The sequence below is a fragment of the Argopecten irradians genome, chromosome 11, assembly GCF_041381155.1.
Source record: "Argopecten irradians isolate NY chromosome 11, Ai_NY, whole genome shotgun sequence".
In the NCBI taxonomy this organism is placed as follows: domain Eukaryota; kingdom Metazoa; phylum Mollusca; class Bivalvia; order Pectinida; family Pectinidae; genus Argopecten; species Argopecten irradians.
Genome location: NC_091144.1, coordinates 17,591,132 through 17,607,948, shown reverse-complemented (window position 1 = coordinate 17,607,948; position 16,817 = coordinate 17,591,132). Strand labels below are relative to the sequence as shown.

The 16,817-nt window shown below is 34.5% G+C and overlaps 1 protein-coding gene across 2 annotated transcripts; it reads right to left on the bottom strand.

The window, feature by feature from the left end:
- Positions 1 to 2,134: 2,134 nt before the first annotated feature.
- Positions 2,135 to 15,096, bottom strand: LOC138334876 (M-phase inducer phosphatase 1-like). Of its 2 annotated transcripts, XM_069283694.1 has the most exons (12): positions 15,039 to 15,096; positions 12,839 to 13,060; positions 10,799 to 10,969; positions 9,765 to 9,896; positions 9,259 to 9,375; positions 8,674 to 8,847; positions 8,003 to 8,113; positions 7,449 to 7,511; positions 6,885 to 6,983; positions 6,352 to 6,485; positions 5,868 to 5,985; positions 2,135 to 5,494 (listed from the first exon to the last, which is right to left on the bottom strand). In XM_069283694.1, the coding sequence occupies exons 1-12, from the start codon at positions 15,042 to 15,044 to the stop codon at positions 5,357 to 5,359; spliced, it is 1,485 nt and encodes a 494-aa protein (XP_069139795.1). In that variant the 5' UTR covers positions 15,045 to 15,096; the 3' UTR covers positions 2,135 to 5,356. The 2 variants fall into 2 exon arrangements, with proteins under 2 accessions (XP_069139795.1, XP_069139796.1); XM_069283695.1 differs by lacking the exon at positions 10,799 to 10,969.
- Positions 15,097 to 16,817: the final 1,721 nt, after the last annotated feature.

The window sequence follows — 16,817 nt, the reverse complement described above, 5'->3', positions numbered from 1 at the left end:
ACAAATTTGTGGTACAACAGCAACCACAAAAACAATCAAGTTTTTACACAATAAATATTTCATGTTAAACAGTATTTTGATGCATTATCAATATTCCAGAGGTTACTATCACTATCGTAATATCCACCCCTGGGTAATGTTATAGCAAGGAAGGCTGCATGATCTCAAGGAAAACTTTGTAGGCTTGTGATTGGTAATTTTTCCTCCTGAAATTCTTTTAGTAATACAAGCCTCAGGTCGACATGCCAGAATTTTTCACTTGGGTTGAGATTAATAGAATCTTTTACTCTCTTTAGGGTGAGACAGGAGAATCTCAACCCGAGGGGTAAGATTCTTAAGTTGTCAAAAACGAGGCTATGCCATATGTTTGACAGATTAAGAATCTTATCCTGAGGGTTGAAATCTCCTGTCTCACCAAAACAGGGTGAATGATTCTTTTTCTCTTACCCCGTGCACCACTTTGTGTCTCTAATAAACATGTCACTTATGCAAGCGAGGATGATGTAACCTCAATAAATCGTCGTCTTTGGTTTCTTTGTGACGTCATTTCATTATTGTCGTTAAAATACTATTACCTCGACGTCATGATAATGTTGTTGTGACGTCACACAATTGTTGAGCATTTGGAAAGTGTGGCTTGTCTTTACCCTATGGTGAGATTGATTAATAGAATCTTTCACCCCCCTTTGAGGTGAGACAGGAAAATCTCAACCCGAGGGGTAAGATTCTTAAGTTGTCAAACACGAGGCTCTGCAGAGTGTTTGACAGCTTAAGAATCTTATCCTGAAAAAATTCTCCCATACTTGACAGGGTAATCCAGCGGTTGCTAGGGAAAAGATTACTCAGTCTTTTACCGGAGTAGGGAAAAGACAGCTCACACGCGCTAGAAAGTGATGTCACCAATACATGGGATGACCATTTTTACGCACAGCGACAATCATATCAACTGAATTTTTTTTGACAGGCCAATGTAAGATTCTATTAATCTCACACCTGTAAAACGGGATATCCTTGTCTGGGGTAAGAGAAATCCCTGTAAATTTGACAGACCCATGTAAAATTCTGTTACTCTGGAACATTGAGGATGATTTTGGCGAGAATAAAGTAAAACACCGTTATAATGAAAGCCTGCAGATCATGGAAATTACTTCATTGAAAGGATGTTTTGTTATATAAATCAGATTAAAATCAATCTTTAATGGAAATAAACATTCTGATCAGGAAAAATACTTGTGGGCATCTTGCTTTACTATCTTCTGTAAACGTGCTTATTTTACTGATCTGATATAATCAGTGCAAACTTGATTTGGAACAGGTTAGCTTAGTGGTTAATTGATACGTAATAATGGCGTGTGCATCAAAAGACTAAATTACCTGTTCTGTTGTGTTGCCTCCAGTTTTACTAACTATGAGATAGCATAAAGGTGTAGAAATTGTGAGTGATCGGAATCCTGGGAGTAACGAGGATTAAGTTCAGTTAGATAAACGTTATAGATTTAAACATTGAATCAAAGTTCCAATCAATATGATTTATGTAGATATTAATTCACTGAGATAAACTTTCACAAATTAGCTTTGATCATGAAATTCACACAAAAGAAAGACGGTTTACAGTAATGCTCGTGTTGATCTATGGTGTCTTGGAATACTTCAACAATGTTTTGTGGTTTAAAGTTCCAAGATGACGATACATGTAATGCCAAAGGTCATCTGAACATGACCATAGCATGGTTACCACCTTCAGCAGGCCATTAATGGATGATTTCAGTCACACTGTTGAATTCTGGGAAGTCGGAGGAATCACTTCTGAATATTGCTTAGTTTAAAGATGCTCTACTGCTGACAGAGCATGAACGATGCATAAGATTTCATCAAAATGAAGCCATTTACCAAGTTTCATCAAAATCTGATGTGAAATTGATTTCTTAAGGCGACTTAAAATAATACTTGCTTCTGCTAACTTAATACTCTGTAGCTGGACAGGTAGAATAGTTCGTATCTCAACTTGATAATTTCTAAAATAAAACTTACTGTCAAAATGTTTTGGTTGGTTAAGTTAGCAGAACAAGTATAATTTTTGGCCCCATGTAAATCACAATGGTATTTTGTTTTGAAGAAAAACAATAAAAGAAAGTTAGGAATAGATAAAAATTTATTACACTCAATATGACTTTAAATATGTCCCCTTGCACAGTTGGTCGAAGGGGTGTTGATTATACATGTGTATGTAAATAAATAATACAACATTGTAACACAATATCTGAAGGCTGTACACTCGCTGCTGCTACCAATACTCTCAGCCGATACTATCATACAATACTTCATTATCAAGTTTCTCTCTTTATAATAATTTGATAATTTAATCTCCTTCATTATCTATATATGACCTCCTGATTACCGTTATATCACAGGCATGTTCTGATCACATGGATGTGGTACATACCCCCGTCACGTGTCCGTAACCACACATCGTAACCACGAACCTTACGATAGAGGTCTACATCACACCCATGTAATTTGGCATCACAAATGCTCTGTTTTAGTAAATCCACCCTCTTATTTCATTCTACATCAACTACCTGATTCGTTTTGCTATTGTAATGTGTCACACAATATTTCACACCAAGAACATCCTATATACGTCTACCATGATATTGCACTCATAATCCTCTACATTATTATGAATTAATGGATGAAAAATGATAGAAATCTAACGATCAAACTAGAGAAATGAACAGGTTTGTTGTTTGCTGAAACCCCTAACAATATCCCTGACCTATTAAAAATCTCCTTCTCTGTACTGGTGGAACAACTACCAACAGCGTAGTACGACTACCGTACCCAACATACGAGGATCCTGGACAATAGAAGTAACCTACTATAGCATCATTTTCCTGGCTGATACACGTGTCATATTTGTCAAACGAAATTATCCTAGAAAAATGTTTATCCCCTCTTTTCATTAATCAGTTTGATATTGAAATGACACACTAAACTATAAGCTAAGCAGGGTACTTTGTACCCACATTCCTGTATCTAGTTAAATACGGATTCTCATTGATATATAAATGGCCCTGACATTACAACATATGACAATATTACAGAATACTTGCTAAACCAGAGAGGTAGAAAGCTCTTTACACCGACACACACCAACCTATCCTCTTACATATACAACTGTATCTTTGAAATATTTCCAAAGAGCTACTTTTAATTCATAGAAGGGCGCTGCTTTATATGACTTGACAATATCAACTATCTAATTTGTTTATGATACACTACACACTACAACAATAAATCTATACTTATTCTATCCTGGCCACTTGATAGAGCATATCATAGGGAACTCCAACCAGAAATAAATTAAAATAAATTAATCTAAGGAAAAAAAGCAAATCTCAATCACATCTCTCTTATTAAGTATTCAAATATATATATACTCTGATAGAAAGAGAAGAGGAAAGATAGATTTAGGATATAGAGGGGGAAATTTGAATGTTAATTCAAGAATTGTGATTGAGATTCATCTAAGAATAAAATAGAACTATGAGTCTGAAATCAGTAAAACAAAATCAGACAAGGTGTTCTTTCAGTTACACTTATAAAATAATGTATAAAATTGATCTCTAAAACAATAAAATCCCTGATTGTTGCTTCTGAAATGTTAAAACAACAGTGCCGTACTAAATAACTAAACCACCAGATAATTTTCGTGCGAGTTGTCAGCCCCCATATAAAATGTTGTTCTCTGTTTATATAAATAGATTAAGCTATACACTTTGTACATGGTGTATCCCTTCAGCCTTTCTCTCTCGGGTAATGGCACCCGTTATAAACATACGCACACAGCTAAACATCAGTTACAAAATACTAACACAGGTAACAACATAACATACAAGTAAACAACACACACAAGTTAAACAGTTTCTCAAACTCTAATCACACACAGACATAAATTATCTGATTGTGTCATAATTCCTTTAATACCCACAATCTTAGTTAATGCTGACCAAATTTTAACATTATCACCTCATGGAAAGATGGAATTTATTTCTGAGTGTAAATCTAAAGATATGGATCAAACAGATAGCTCCTTGAATTTATTAAAAACCAAACAGATATATCAAAACTATTCCCTGTAAAAAGAAAGTTGCTGAAATATTTATTTTCCTATGAACTTAAATTATGTTCGAAAATATATGATGAAGTGCAAGCAGTAACAGAAATGTTTACTCTGGTGTCAATGAAAGCGAATAATTGAATCTGACTTGTCCATGAATGTATAATGATAATGTATACGAATACCTCACATGGATTTGTTACAACTGTACATAGAACAGCACTATCAAAATTGACATACAAACTGCCTAGGGAACAGAAATAAATAGATCTACTCTGATATATTTCTCTGGTATGTACATTCATCTGTACAGGAAGGAGGTCTATTCACATGGGTTAACAGCGACAGTATCTACAGGTATCAACGACAGGTTTAGTAAGTAGTGACCAAGTCTCGTTAAATCGTGACAACACCGAAATATTTCATCCATCAATAGAGTTCTCCATCAATTTATAATTTTCAGATCATTAATTACGAAAACAAGTCGTTACAACTATAGATACTGTTCGTCCTGACCCCTGGGCACAGTAAAACAATACAATATACACATTTACATTATTTACACACACTCACATACACACACACTCTACTCCAGACAGTCAATAGCTTCAGCACTAGGACCGCCTTTGCTCTTTCACAAGTACTAGTAATCTGTTTCAGATGTAGTAAAATTTTTCTTCTATTTTTTCTCTCTTATTTTTATGACAACAACTTTTTAAATTATCAAATTAAAAAGAAAACAATGTTTAAAAAAAAAACATAACGGAAGGAAGTGAAATAAAAAAGAGTGAGAGACAGATGGAAGAGTAAGATATGGGATAGAGACATCATTATAACAGGTAATATGCCAAAACGGCACAAGCACATTCCTCAATACATTGTCCATTCAGCCACATAAAGCTACAACAATTCTCATGGAGAATATCTACCAGTTTTTGGAATGGACGGTTACTATTGGAGTAGTATGTCTGTAACGCGTGTGACCCACAGAAGCACGAGACACCACTGATCCTAGATACCTAGACACTTGGGAACTATGAAACACACTGACGCTGTCAAAAGTCTACAGGGTGCTGTAACAACTCGGAATCCGAGCGGTATACATTGTCTAGAAGTACTGGGACACACTAAAACTGGTGGAAATTATGCCATGAGTTAGAGTGGTATCCATTGTCCCTAGGGATTCCAGACGTTCTGGGACACGCTGAAGCTGCCATTATTCTACAGGGTAATGACTCAGAACTTGAGAGGTCTGAAACCTGTCCTACCAGCCTTCTCTCCAGCCCAGGACTTGGACTTGGCGCGGAAATGTCTGTAGTCATTGGTGTGGTCTTTGTGTAACATGGGTTTGTAGCTTCGGGGCTCACAGTGGTCCTACAAATACAACAATACAACATGTATACATGCGTCATTCTTATCTAAACAGGTAGCTATCTATCGATGACAGAATGTTCATTAAAATGAAAATCAAACAGAATATGCTGATTATATTAAATTTTCTAATTTTGTTGCATTAAAATGTTCAGAATATTTATAATATAAAATTCTTCAGCATCAAACTACTTTCAAACAATATGGAACAATAAGCAAAGACAAAAATGCTTATTCCACTTAAATTTTTATAGTTACAAAAAAATTAAATGTATCTTTGATGATATTTTAAAGTTTATAGGGGCAACATTTTTTTTTAACGTCATGCGATTATTTCCTTGATTAAGGACCGACGAAACCGAAGATGAATGTATACCTTGCAGTCCTGGTAAAACACTTTGTATCCACCCTCGAGGAGGTAGAGTTCTGGGTAGTGAAGGGCGGGGTAGCACTCTTTATTAACATCACGGTCCATCTTCCTCAGGAAACGTAACCTACAATAACACATTAACATATAAAGTAGGTTCTGAGCAAGAACATGGCATCATTTCATAACAATGATGACATGTCAACATCATAGTACTAAGACATGTCTATCAATGGATCAGTGTATGATAAACGATTTGTAAATCATGTTATAAGTAAAATAACCCAAAAGTGTATGTGAATAACTTTCTATATTCTCAAAAGGCACTGTGAGGAATTGTCATTGAATTTTAAATTTACTTTTTTGTTTTTGTTAACTCATGTTTTGAAATGAAAAAATTCTGATGACTAACATACATCATCAACAAATACATTACTTTGTAGCGTTACATTCATTTTGATTTTCTTTTTCTTTTAGATGTTATTTCACTTACAATGACGGTCCTCTCTCAGAAGAAAACTCGCAGTGGAAAATGAGTACAACACGCTTGTTGGAGGAGTCTGCTGTGATAGGTCTTTTTATAAATTCTTCCAAGATGCCCTCTTTAGTGTAGATGTTTTTGGCATCCTGTAAAGACAAAGCAATCATTAATGACAAGTAATGAAATATTCAAATAAAAATCTAGTTGTTTTATTGAATTGAGTATTATTTTTCTTTTACATGTGGCGAATTTTAATCGTGCTGAATCTTGACCATATAATATAGAAATATATCAAATTTTTGCTTATAAATGGGGAAAAATTGCCCTAATGCCCTGACCAAATATTTTCTCTCTGAGTTCCTGTCATTTTGCAAACTTTAACATGTACAAGTAAAAATTCACTTATGAACTACATACACATGACACATGTATTCAACAATTAGTTTGTAAATCATAATGAGATATCCGAATAAAAAAGTAACAAAGTAGAGTGTTGAGATCTATAAAGTTTAAGATAAGTTTATCATATTTCTATTCTTACAAACCTTGATGTGACCTCCATCGAATTCGTACGGGTACCGACAGTCGACCACAATGTACTTTTCTAGATCATTATCATACTTGTTGTTCAGCACATCTACCATCTACAAATAAAAGGAACATGGTGTTAGACATTGTATCATTTACAAGAGGTCAACGAGTATTAACGGTCATCAAATGTTTGAGATGTGGAGATAAATCCAAGTTCCCATCAATATAATTGCACCAACTGGAAATTCTATAGTTGCAACTCAATAAATCTATTTAAATAACATAGCATGGCAAACAGAAGACCAGAAATGTTTATTGATGCAGGAATTAAATTTTATAAAGAATTGTTTTGAATGGTTACCCACTAGCAGAAACTAAAACATTTAATCCCTTTTACTACTTAAAGTGTCCAAGGCACCAAAAGGAATTTATTCGTTAAATTATGATGCAACAAAACCACAGAAAGATCCCTCTCTCAATAACACCAAATTTGGAAAATCCACCTTAACAGATTTAAGATAAATATTTAGAAAACCTGTATTATCTAACCCAGCAGTGATCATGTGTGTTTAACTTACCGTCTCAGGAGAGATTCCCTTGAGATCTTGGTGCTTTCCAGGAATTGTAGGCAAACAGTAAGGCTACAAAATCAAACAGATCACTCAAATTACTACAAGCACATATATGATTTATAACAAGATCGTGAACAAATTCTTTCCCATCCAACATGTGATATTTTAAACATTCTAAAATGTAATTTCAAAATATAACTCAACTTTGAATTTTTAGCCTATGATGGAAAAGCAAAGGATAATTCTAGAAGATATAATAAAACTGTTTTTGCTTAGAAATATTTTAATAGTCTATTCTAAGAGGAACTTATTAGACAACCAAGTTATATTGAGAGAAAATCAGTGTCAATAGGATTGAGGACAGATATGTGATCATCAATGTAATTTTGTTTGCCACGGCAAGGGATGGTGTGTTAAGCCCATGCTTTTCTCACCTGTGCATTGATCTAATATTCCAAGACAGCTGAACCAAAATGTGTGAAATACATGTGGTAAATAAACTGGAGAACTCTGTCATTGATATTAACCTTCAGTAATACAACTATTCTAAAACACTATACCTTAGAACAGTCACCGATGAGATCTGGTTCATTAGCGATCCTGTTTAGAGCTGACTTGATCACCGCCTCTGTCTCAGACTGGCATCGGAACAGCTTTGGCTTGGGGGGTGTCTGCGTAATAAACAACAACATTAGTTTTAAACACATTTACTGTGAATAAAATTTTTACTGCTTCTTGGCAGCTATGGAGATTAAAATCTTCCATGGATATTCTTTAAAGTTTAAAATATTTCTCAATATTTAAGATTCAAACAAAACATCTTGAAATTATATCTGATCTTGTCTACACAGTATTGGTGGATTGGTACTGATTGTTACATGTTTTTGAGTGAAATGTCCTATTTTTCAGAGAGAATGATGTAATTTTTTAGCTCACATATTCACAAATGAGATAACTATGTAATTAAAGAATGAAGAAACAAAAACCGATCTTCAACTTTTTAAACTAGTCAAATAATAAACGTGGTAAAGTCTAATAATACCTAATAGAGGTTTCAAATTTAAGATTGGTGGAATGCTTTGTCTGTAATTAATGTTTGACTAATTTAATTAATTTCTATAACAGTATATATGTGAAATACGGGAAACCTTGTCTGTAATTAATATTTGATTAATTTACTTAATTTCAGTAACAATATATATGTGAAATACTGGAAACCTTGACGACTTACCTTGCTGGCCTCATCTGCTAACTCAGGAGAGCTAGATGAGAGGATAGATCGGCGTCGTTTACTCTGAGTCGGAGTTGAATCATCTGCTGGCGGATCTCGCTTGTTGGAGTTGAGTCGATTCCGAACATCATAGGACTGTGATCTGTTCAAATATCGTCTATTAGACCGCTTGATCTGAAAACAGAAACAACCGTTTATACATAACTTGGAAAATATAATTCAGCTAGAAAAGATAGAATCATGTTGTGAAATAACCTATATATGAGGCAATTCAATTTAGTGTTTTCATGCCTAAAAACATATTATGGTGCGGAGATGTAAAACTATAGAAATGGTATGGTGATCCACCATCACTAAAGAGAACTTCCCACACAGAGCGAGAAATATCTCAATGATAATAGTGATTGTGGTTTTCATATTTTGGAGTCACAATTGCCAGAGGTGGGACTAATCATACTATATGTCATCTTAGTATTTTGAAATGCCTGTATTGTAGTCATCTTCGTACAGTTGTATTTTGTTTGTAATTTATTTTGTTGAGATTAGCCTTCTGCTGTTCCCTGTAGATGGGTATGATAAACTTACCAAGGGTGTGTCGTCTTCCTCCAGCTCTGACTTACTGGCAAGGTGGTCTTCATTAACAACAGGAGCACTAAATAATGAGGCCATCGTACCAGACACACTAGGACCATTCTCGTTGATCTGTAATACACAATAACCTATTATTGTAGATGTTTGTTTTGTTTGAATGGACATGGTCATTAAAAGACATGCAAAATTTAGGAAAATGAGGAAAACCACCAAATCTTTATGATAACAACTGCCCCACATGGGATACAAAATACTTGTTAGCCTTACATATCTCTGAATTATAACACTGCAAATTTATTGTAAAACTAGAAATTCTCTTATTTACAAATGATAAAACATCTTTAAATTTAAATCTTTATTGTGAGAGGGAAAGAACAAGAAGTGTATCACTGAAAGTCACACCTACAGATGTTTCGTCAAGCATCCCCCTCCCCAATTAGTTTAAGTCGATATCCTTTTCTACAGCTATCCCCCGTGTCCATCCTCATTACCATACGTACCTGAGCGATCTCACTGTCCATACAGTCTAGGAAGCCATCGTCAACATCCTCATCATCGTGGCTAAGGAGGCGGTTAAACTTGAGGGGACTATCAGATTCCTCTATAGGTCGAATGTTTGCACCAGAGAAATCCTGTATACAAGGGCAGACAACCATTGATAATAATATATGTAACAAATATACACTACTGTGATATAGTAAATCTGATCATTGTAAATAAGCCTGAGGATCAATAATAGGACCACACAATATTACTGCTGCCCTGAGACCTGTCCTTCAACTGAACCTCTACCAAAAACATTACAGCGGAGAAAAAGTACCATTTTCTATCAAAATATATTCTAGCGCAACGTTACTGAAATCTATTGTGTTTTGATATTTTTTTAATCAAAGAACAGGTCTCAAGCCACAATCCACAAAAATATACCAAAATTAATATCACAAAAAATCACTTAAATACATAGAAGAAATAAGGATGAAATGATGATGATGATGATGAATTGAAGTGATATTAAGGATCATGGAATAAAAAGGATGATTTTATGATTAAAACTAAGTGACAATTCACACTAAATATATAAGTGATATCTATATATAGAAACTCATCAAACAATGAAACTGTCATTTTGTCAATAAACACAACTATGGTAAATTTTCTTGTCGTACCTTGAAACAGACAAAGTTACATTGAATGGAAAAAATAATAATAACTAAAGAAGCTAACTGGGGAACTGAATATGCCTGTTTATCTTGGGATATGTGCTGTTGTACTTGTAGTTTATAACAAAATGTCAATTTTTTTAGAATGGTGTATAATGCACAACAAACAAGACTCCATTTTTGGGGAGATGTGTTGTTTTACAGCCTCAACAAGAGATCACAGAACAGAAGGTTTGAATTAACCTCTGTGTAATACAGACTCACAACAAGCAAAACTCCATTTTGGGGAGATGTGTTGATTTTTGTCACACTGGATTGCATAAAGGGAGATAACTGGATATAATTTGTATCAGAGTTTATATATAAGGTCGTACCAGGCCGGTTACAGGGACGGACTTAGAGCGTGGTCGTGATGGTGAGTTGCTGTTACTGTCCGTCAGGTACTTTACAGGCGAGTATTTGAGGGGCGAACAAGTGTCTTCATTGATAATCTTCATCTTGTTACGTGGGGGGACGCCGATGGGGGCAGCAAACTGGAACTCGTCCTGAGGGGTAACAAAAGGGTTCTATCTCCTTAAAGCACGTCCAATACCCCAAAATCAAATGTCTGACTTCCTTGTACATTCATCAACAAAATACTATCAATGAATAGCATTTTTAAACACATTTTTTTCTCTCTCTTCTAAAAAGAATTCCAATCTAAATCTTCAAAATTAATTTATCACAATCTTTTAAGCCATTCTTGTTTGCCAATGTATTCATAATTTTGTTTCATTTAAATAGAATCAAAATCATATTTTTTTTAATCTAAAGGAAAATTTGTTGATGAATACACCATTGGATACACAGACAATAGAAACCCCGTCACCAAATACAGGCATCAGAAAGCAAGGTTATTTCAAGAGTTGTTTCCCTTTCCATGCTAATGAACTATCCTCTTACTTAAATGGAAGGACAGGAAAAGATGTATCTATAGCTATGTGTTAGTATTAATGGTGCAAGAAATTAGTTTTCATATAATCAACAGGAAAGATATATTGTTTATTAGTAATGGAAAATAGAAATATCTTTCAATAAAAGAAAAGTAAATAAATGGATGAATGAATGAACAAACGAATGAATGAATGAGGAAAAATGAACAGAATGTAACCAATGAAATACTTTAATACAGTTAAGCTTTTTAAAATATGAACATATTGACATCATAAACATTTTTTTTGGTTAAAAATACAAGACTATTCCTTTTTATTTTCAGTGCTTTTCTTAAATTGTAATACAGTCCAAGTAAGACTGAACAGTTTATGATGTCAAATGCTTGCAAATATGACTGAACAAAGTTAAGATCAAAACATGCATACAATAATGAATTAAAGATGTATATAACATAAATGTAACATTTAGGGGTGTTAGCATGCTCGAATTTGTTGACACACGAAAGATAACAATTAAGACATATGTGATTGCCATGTATTTGTTAGGAAACATCCATATGTAGAAACACAACTTTTTCTGTTGGAGTTAACGGGACAGACAGACATTTTTCAATACCCCATGCAAAAGTGTAAAGTGTCAAACAGCAATAATAACTAAATGTCTATTCCAACCTTCTTTATAGTTTAGTATGACCAATTCCTACTAATTAACCCTCATTATCCTACAAAGGGACTCTAGATCATAGGTTTGTTTTGTTCACATGAGAAATAAGAAGTCCATCTTCACGGAACTTCTATGATTTCTTACTTTAAGGACTTATTAGAGGCGATTATTCAAAGAGTAACAACAGATGACAATATTTTTCATTAGACAAGAAGCCATAACTCTGCTAAATAATGACCACTTATATCTTACATTAATAAAAATTTTTTTGAATCTAATTTTAAAAGCAAATTGGGATTTTATTATTATTTTTCTTTTTTTCCCACAAGCTATGCTTTTTTTAAATCAAGGGGTCATAACTCTGTCAAAGAACATCTACCAGATTAAATAGACCTTGTTTGGATCTTTAAGGTGCTAGTTCATACTACACTTATGAGGATGGAATAGACAGTGATAACATATTGCTGAAAGAAGGGGTTACCTTCTCTACCTGCTGCTGGTATGATGGTAGATGTGCAAGAATCATTCTACTCATTTATCAAGATGCCGCTTAATTACATTAAGTGTTAAATCTTAATAATTTGATATCATTAAATCAAAACTGAAATATCTACACAGAATTATTATCATTATTATTTTTTTCTTTATACTTTCCCCCCCCCCTCAATTTTTTATTATCATAGTTCAAAACTTTTGTTAATAATTTGATATTTATGATGCTGATCATGACTATTTTCATACACAAAAAAAATCAAGCTAAAGTCCTGGAAAATGTTCACTAATATGTCAGAAAACAAACAAGTGACATGAAGACTTACCCTTCCATCTCTCTCCAAGTCTACGCCGCTGTCCTGGGAACTGTTCTCGTCGGAGAAGAACTTGGGTCTGATCAGTCTGTTCACCTCTTGGTCCACCGTCGACGTATCAAAACTCTCGGAGCTGTGGTCAGACTCTGGGTCACCAAAGGTCAAAGTCTGTTTCTCGTTCTCCTTGTCCATGTCACAGTTGAAGTCAATCGGACTGAGTCTCATCATGGGTAGCTGTGGATATATATACATACATATTTAATATAGACAATAAATACTTATTACATTTTCTCATATTAAAGAGTTATCGTTTCATCATGTTTAGCTGTGGATATACACATACATATTTAATTTAGGCAAAAAATACTTATTACATTTTCTCATGTGCAGGTATTGATTGAATATAATGTTATTTTCTAATGTTATGTTACACTCGCCAAATCATGACATCATACCTTATACCTACCAAAGAACAGATAACTCTACAATATGCAAATGCACAACAATGTAAATTTATATCTATATTTAATAAATATCTCCTCAGTCCGAAATGCTTTCAAGTCAGTGTTTTTTTTTTTTTTTTAACAAAGTTTTTCTGTTTTTTATTGAAAGCAAAATAGAATTAGAACTAGAAGAATATGCTAATCTAGAAATGCTATTTGCATCAATCTTATTATAGACATAGAGACATGTGTTTCTCCAGGTGTCTTCAGACCATTAACACTATGGCAATCGTATCTTCTAGATGGATTTCTGGGTAACAGTGAGGTTATAAAATTTTATTAAAGAGAACATGGTAGAGTAGCAGGATCAGTTGATTATTCACAGTTTTTTTTTATATTTAATCGCTTAAATTGAGATGTATTGCTGTTATTTTCTTTTCTTAAGAGCTAATGCGAATTAAAATAGGAGTGATCTCCCCTTATCCACTAGTACCACCTCCGTGTTATTATCAAACATGTCCAACCCATCCTGCTGATCATCAACCTCCCCTTTATCAACAAAGATAATGAACAAATCACAAAATTAATTTTTAATTTTAATTCATTACTAACATTAACTGATATTTCTTATTAACAGAATCACAAAATTAATTTTTAATTTTAATTCATTACTAACATTAACTGATATTTCTTATTAACAGTCTCAATAGCTCTTTAATATTTTTTGCAAAGAATTAGGAGTGCAGGTATCAATATTGGACTTCATGTATCCTCTGTTTTTTAGCAGATAATCTTTTGTTTTATCGTATCAATATTTTCTTTAAACATCTATTTTCATTTTTCTTTTCATTTTTGCATTACCAAAGAAATTAATGTTACATATTTATGATTTGTGCTGAATTACACAAATTATGTCCATTTTTTTTTATTTATTAATTTTATACAATCATTAAGTGCATTACTGATTTCAACATTTCAGAAGATTCAAAGATTTTTTCATTGCAGAGGAATCTTGTCTGCAATATGAGCCATCTAATATTAATCGTTTTATAGGAAATTTATTATAAATATTATAAATGGGATTATAATCATAAATAGAACAATATAACAATACAAATAGAATAGGACACAATAGGATGTGACAACGGCATAAAAATAGACTTCATTAAACATGCTTTCTGTATAAAAACCACCATAATTCTGAATTAAGAAAATGAATTCAATACAGGTTACAGAAAATTTACCAATTTTACTATACACAAATTTGTCAGTAATTAGCATTTGATTGAAAACATATAAGAATTTCTCATGTATATTTTGACTAAAAATCACACATTTATCATTAATATAAAAAGCATCAATTTGTAAAACAGCTTGTGCAAAATTAATAAAATTTGATTAAAGACATTTCGATTCTCAACTAGTTGAAAAATCATTTATACACAATTGCAATCATTCTTTTTTCTTTGTTAAAATTTTGATTTCTTTACATGATTCTTTGCCGTAATAGTAATACTTGCTCCAATAAATGACAACAGTAGTTATTGGGTCAATGTCACTTAACAATATTCACACAGGAAGTTTTCTTTAGGAAGTAAGTAACACTTACCCAGAAGTGACAGCTAAGGTAAAATTACAGGTAAGGATGGCTCTAACACCAATTAGTGCCCAGGTATGACAGGAAACGTTAGATACAGGAAATGGTAAGTATATAGGTAAAGATGTGGTCTCAGGGAGTATCAGGAACAAAATGATTCAAAAACACTTACCGGCATTGACTGTATTCTTCTGAAGGCAATTGTCTTCTTCCTATTGGTCAAAAATAAACTCAGGTGTGAAATATGCAAATGAGCCCTTTTACCTGGAATTACAGGTAGAAGCTGATTAGAGTCAGCCACAGTAGCTAATCTTTTGGTGTATTAATTAATCTCAGGTGTGTGACACTTGGTATGACCAACACAGTAGCTAATGTCTGGAGTTAGCGTATTTCTTAAATCTTAACGAACCCTAATCTGACATTAATTACCTGTGGGGTCGACCAGGTAAATCTCTGTATACTGATAATCTCAGGCGAGATGACAGGTATTACCTACATAAAAGGATTAGTAGCAGTGTAATCAACATCAGATGTGACAGCCACAGTAGCCTAGTTTACCTGTGTATAGGGAGTGACCACTGTCCAGTACACACACCTGAGACTGCCCGTCTCTGATCGTATCATTCTACCCCCTCCTTGTACCTCCAGTCCTACTAATGATGTATCGTTCTACCCACTCCTTGTACCTCCAGTCCTACTAATGATGTATCATTCTACCCCCTCCTTGTACCTCCAGTCCTACTAATGATGTATCATTCTACCCACTCCTTGTACCTCCAGTCCTACTAATGATGTATCATTCTACCCACTCCTTGTACCTCCAGTCCTACTAATGAAGTATCGTTCTACCCCTTTCCTTGTACCTCCAGTCCTACTAATGATGTATCATTCTACCCCCTCCTTGTACCTCCAGTCCTACTAATGATGTATCATTCTACCCCCTCCTTGTACCTCCAGTCCTACTAATGATGTATCATTCTACCCCTTTCCTTGTACCTCCAGTCCTACTAATGATGTATCGTTCTACCCCTTTCCTTGTACCTCCAGTCCTACTAATGATGTATCATTCTACCCCCTCCTTGTACCTCCAGTCCTACTAATGATGTATCATTCTAACCCCTTTCCTTGTACCTCCAGTCCTACTAATGATGTATCGTTCTACCCCTTTCCTTGTACCTCCAGTCCTACTAATGATGTATCATTCTACCCCCTTTCCTTGTACCTCCAGTCCTACTAATGATGTATCATTCTACCCCCTCCTTGTACCTCCAGTCCTACTAATGATGTATCATTCTACCCCTTTCTTGTACCTCCAGTCCTACTAATGATGTATCATTCTACCCCCTCCCTAGTACCTCCCCTCCTACTAATGATGTATCATTCTACCCCCTCCTTGTGTACCTCCTTGTCCTACTAATGATGTATCATTCTACCCCCTCCTTGTACCTCCAGTCCTACTAATGATGTATCGTTCTACCCCTTTCCTTGTACCTCCAGTCCTACTAATGATGAATCATTCTACCCCCTCCTTGTACCTCCAGTCCTACTAATGATGTATCATTCTACCCCCTCCTTGTACCTCCAGTCCTACTAATGATGTATCATTCTACTCCCTCCTTGTACCTCCAGTCCTACTAATGATGTATCATTCTACCCCCTCCTTGTACCTCCAGTCCTACTAATGATGTATCATTCTACCCCCTCCTTGTACCTCCTCCAGTCCTACTAATGATGTATCATTCTACCCCCCCATCCTTGTACCTCCAGTCCTACTAATGATGTATCATTCTACCCCTTCCTCCTTTACCTCCAGTCCTACTAATGATGTATCATTCTACCCCCTCCTTGTACCTCCAGTCCTACTAATGATATACCATTCTACCCCCTCCTTGTACCTCCAGTCCTACTAGTGATGTATCATTCTAACCCCTTTCCTTGTACCTCCAGTCCT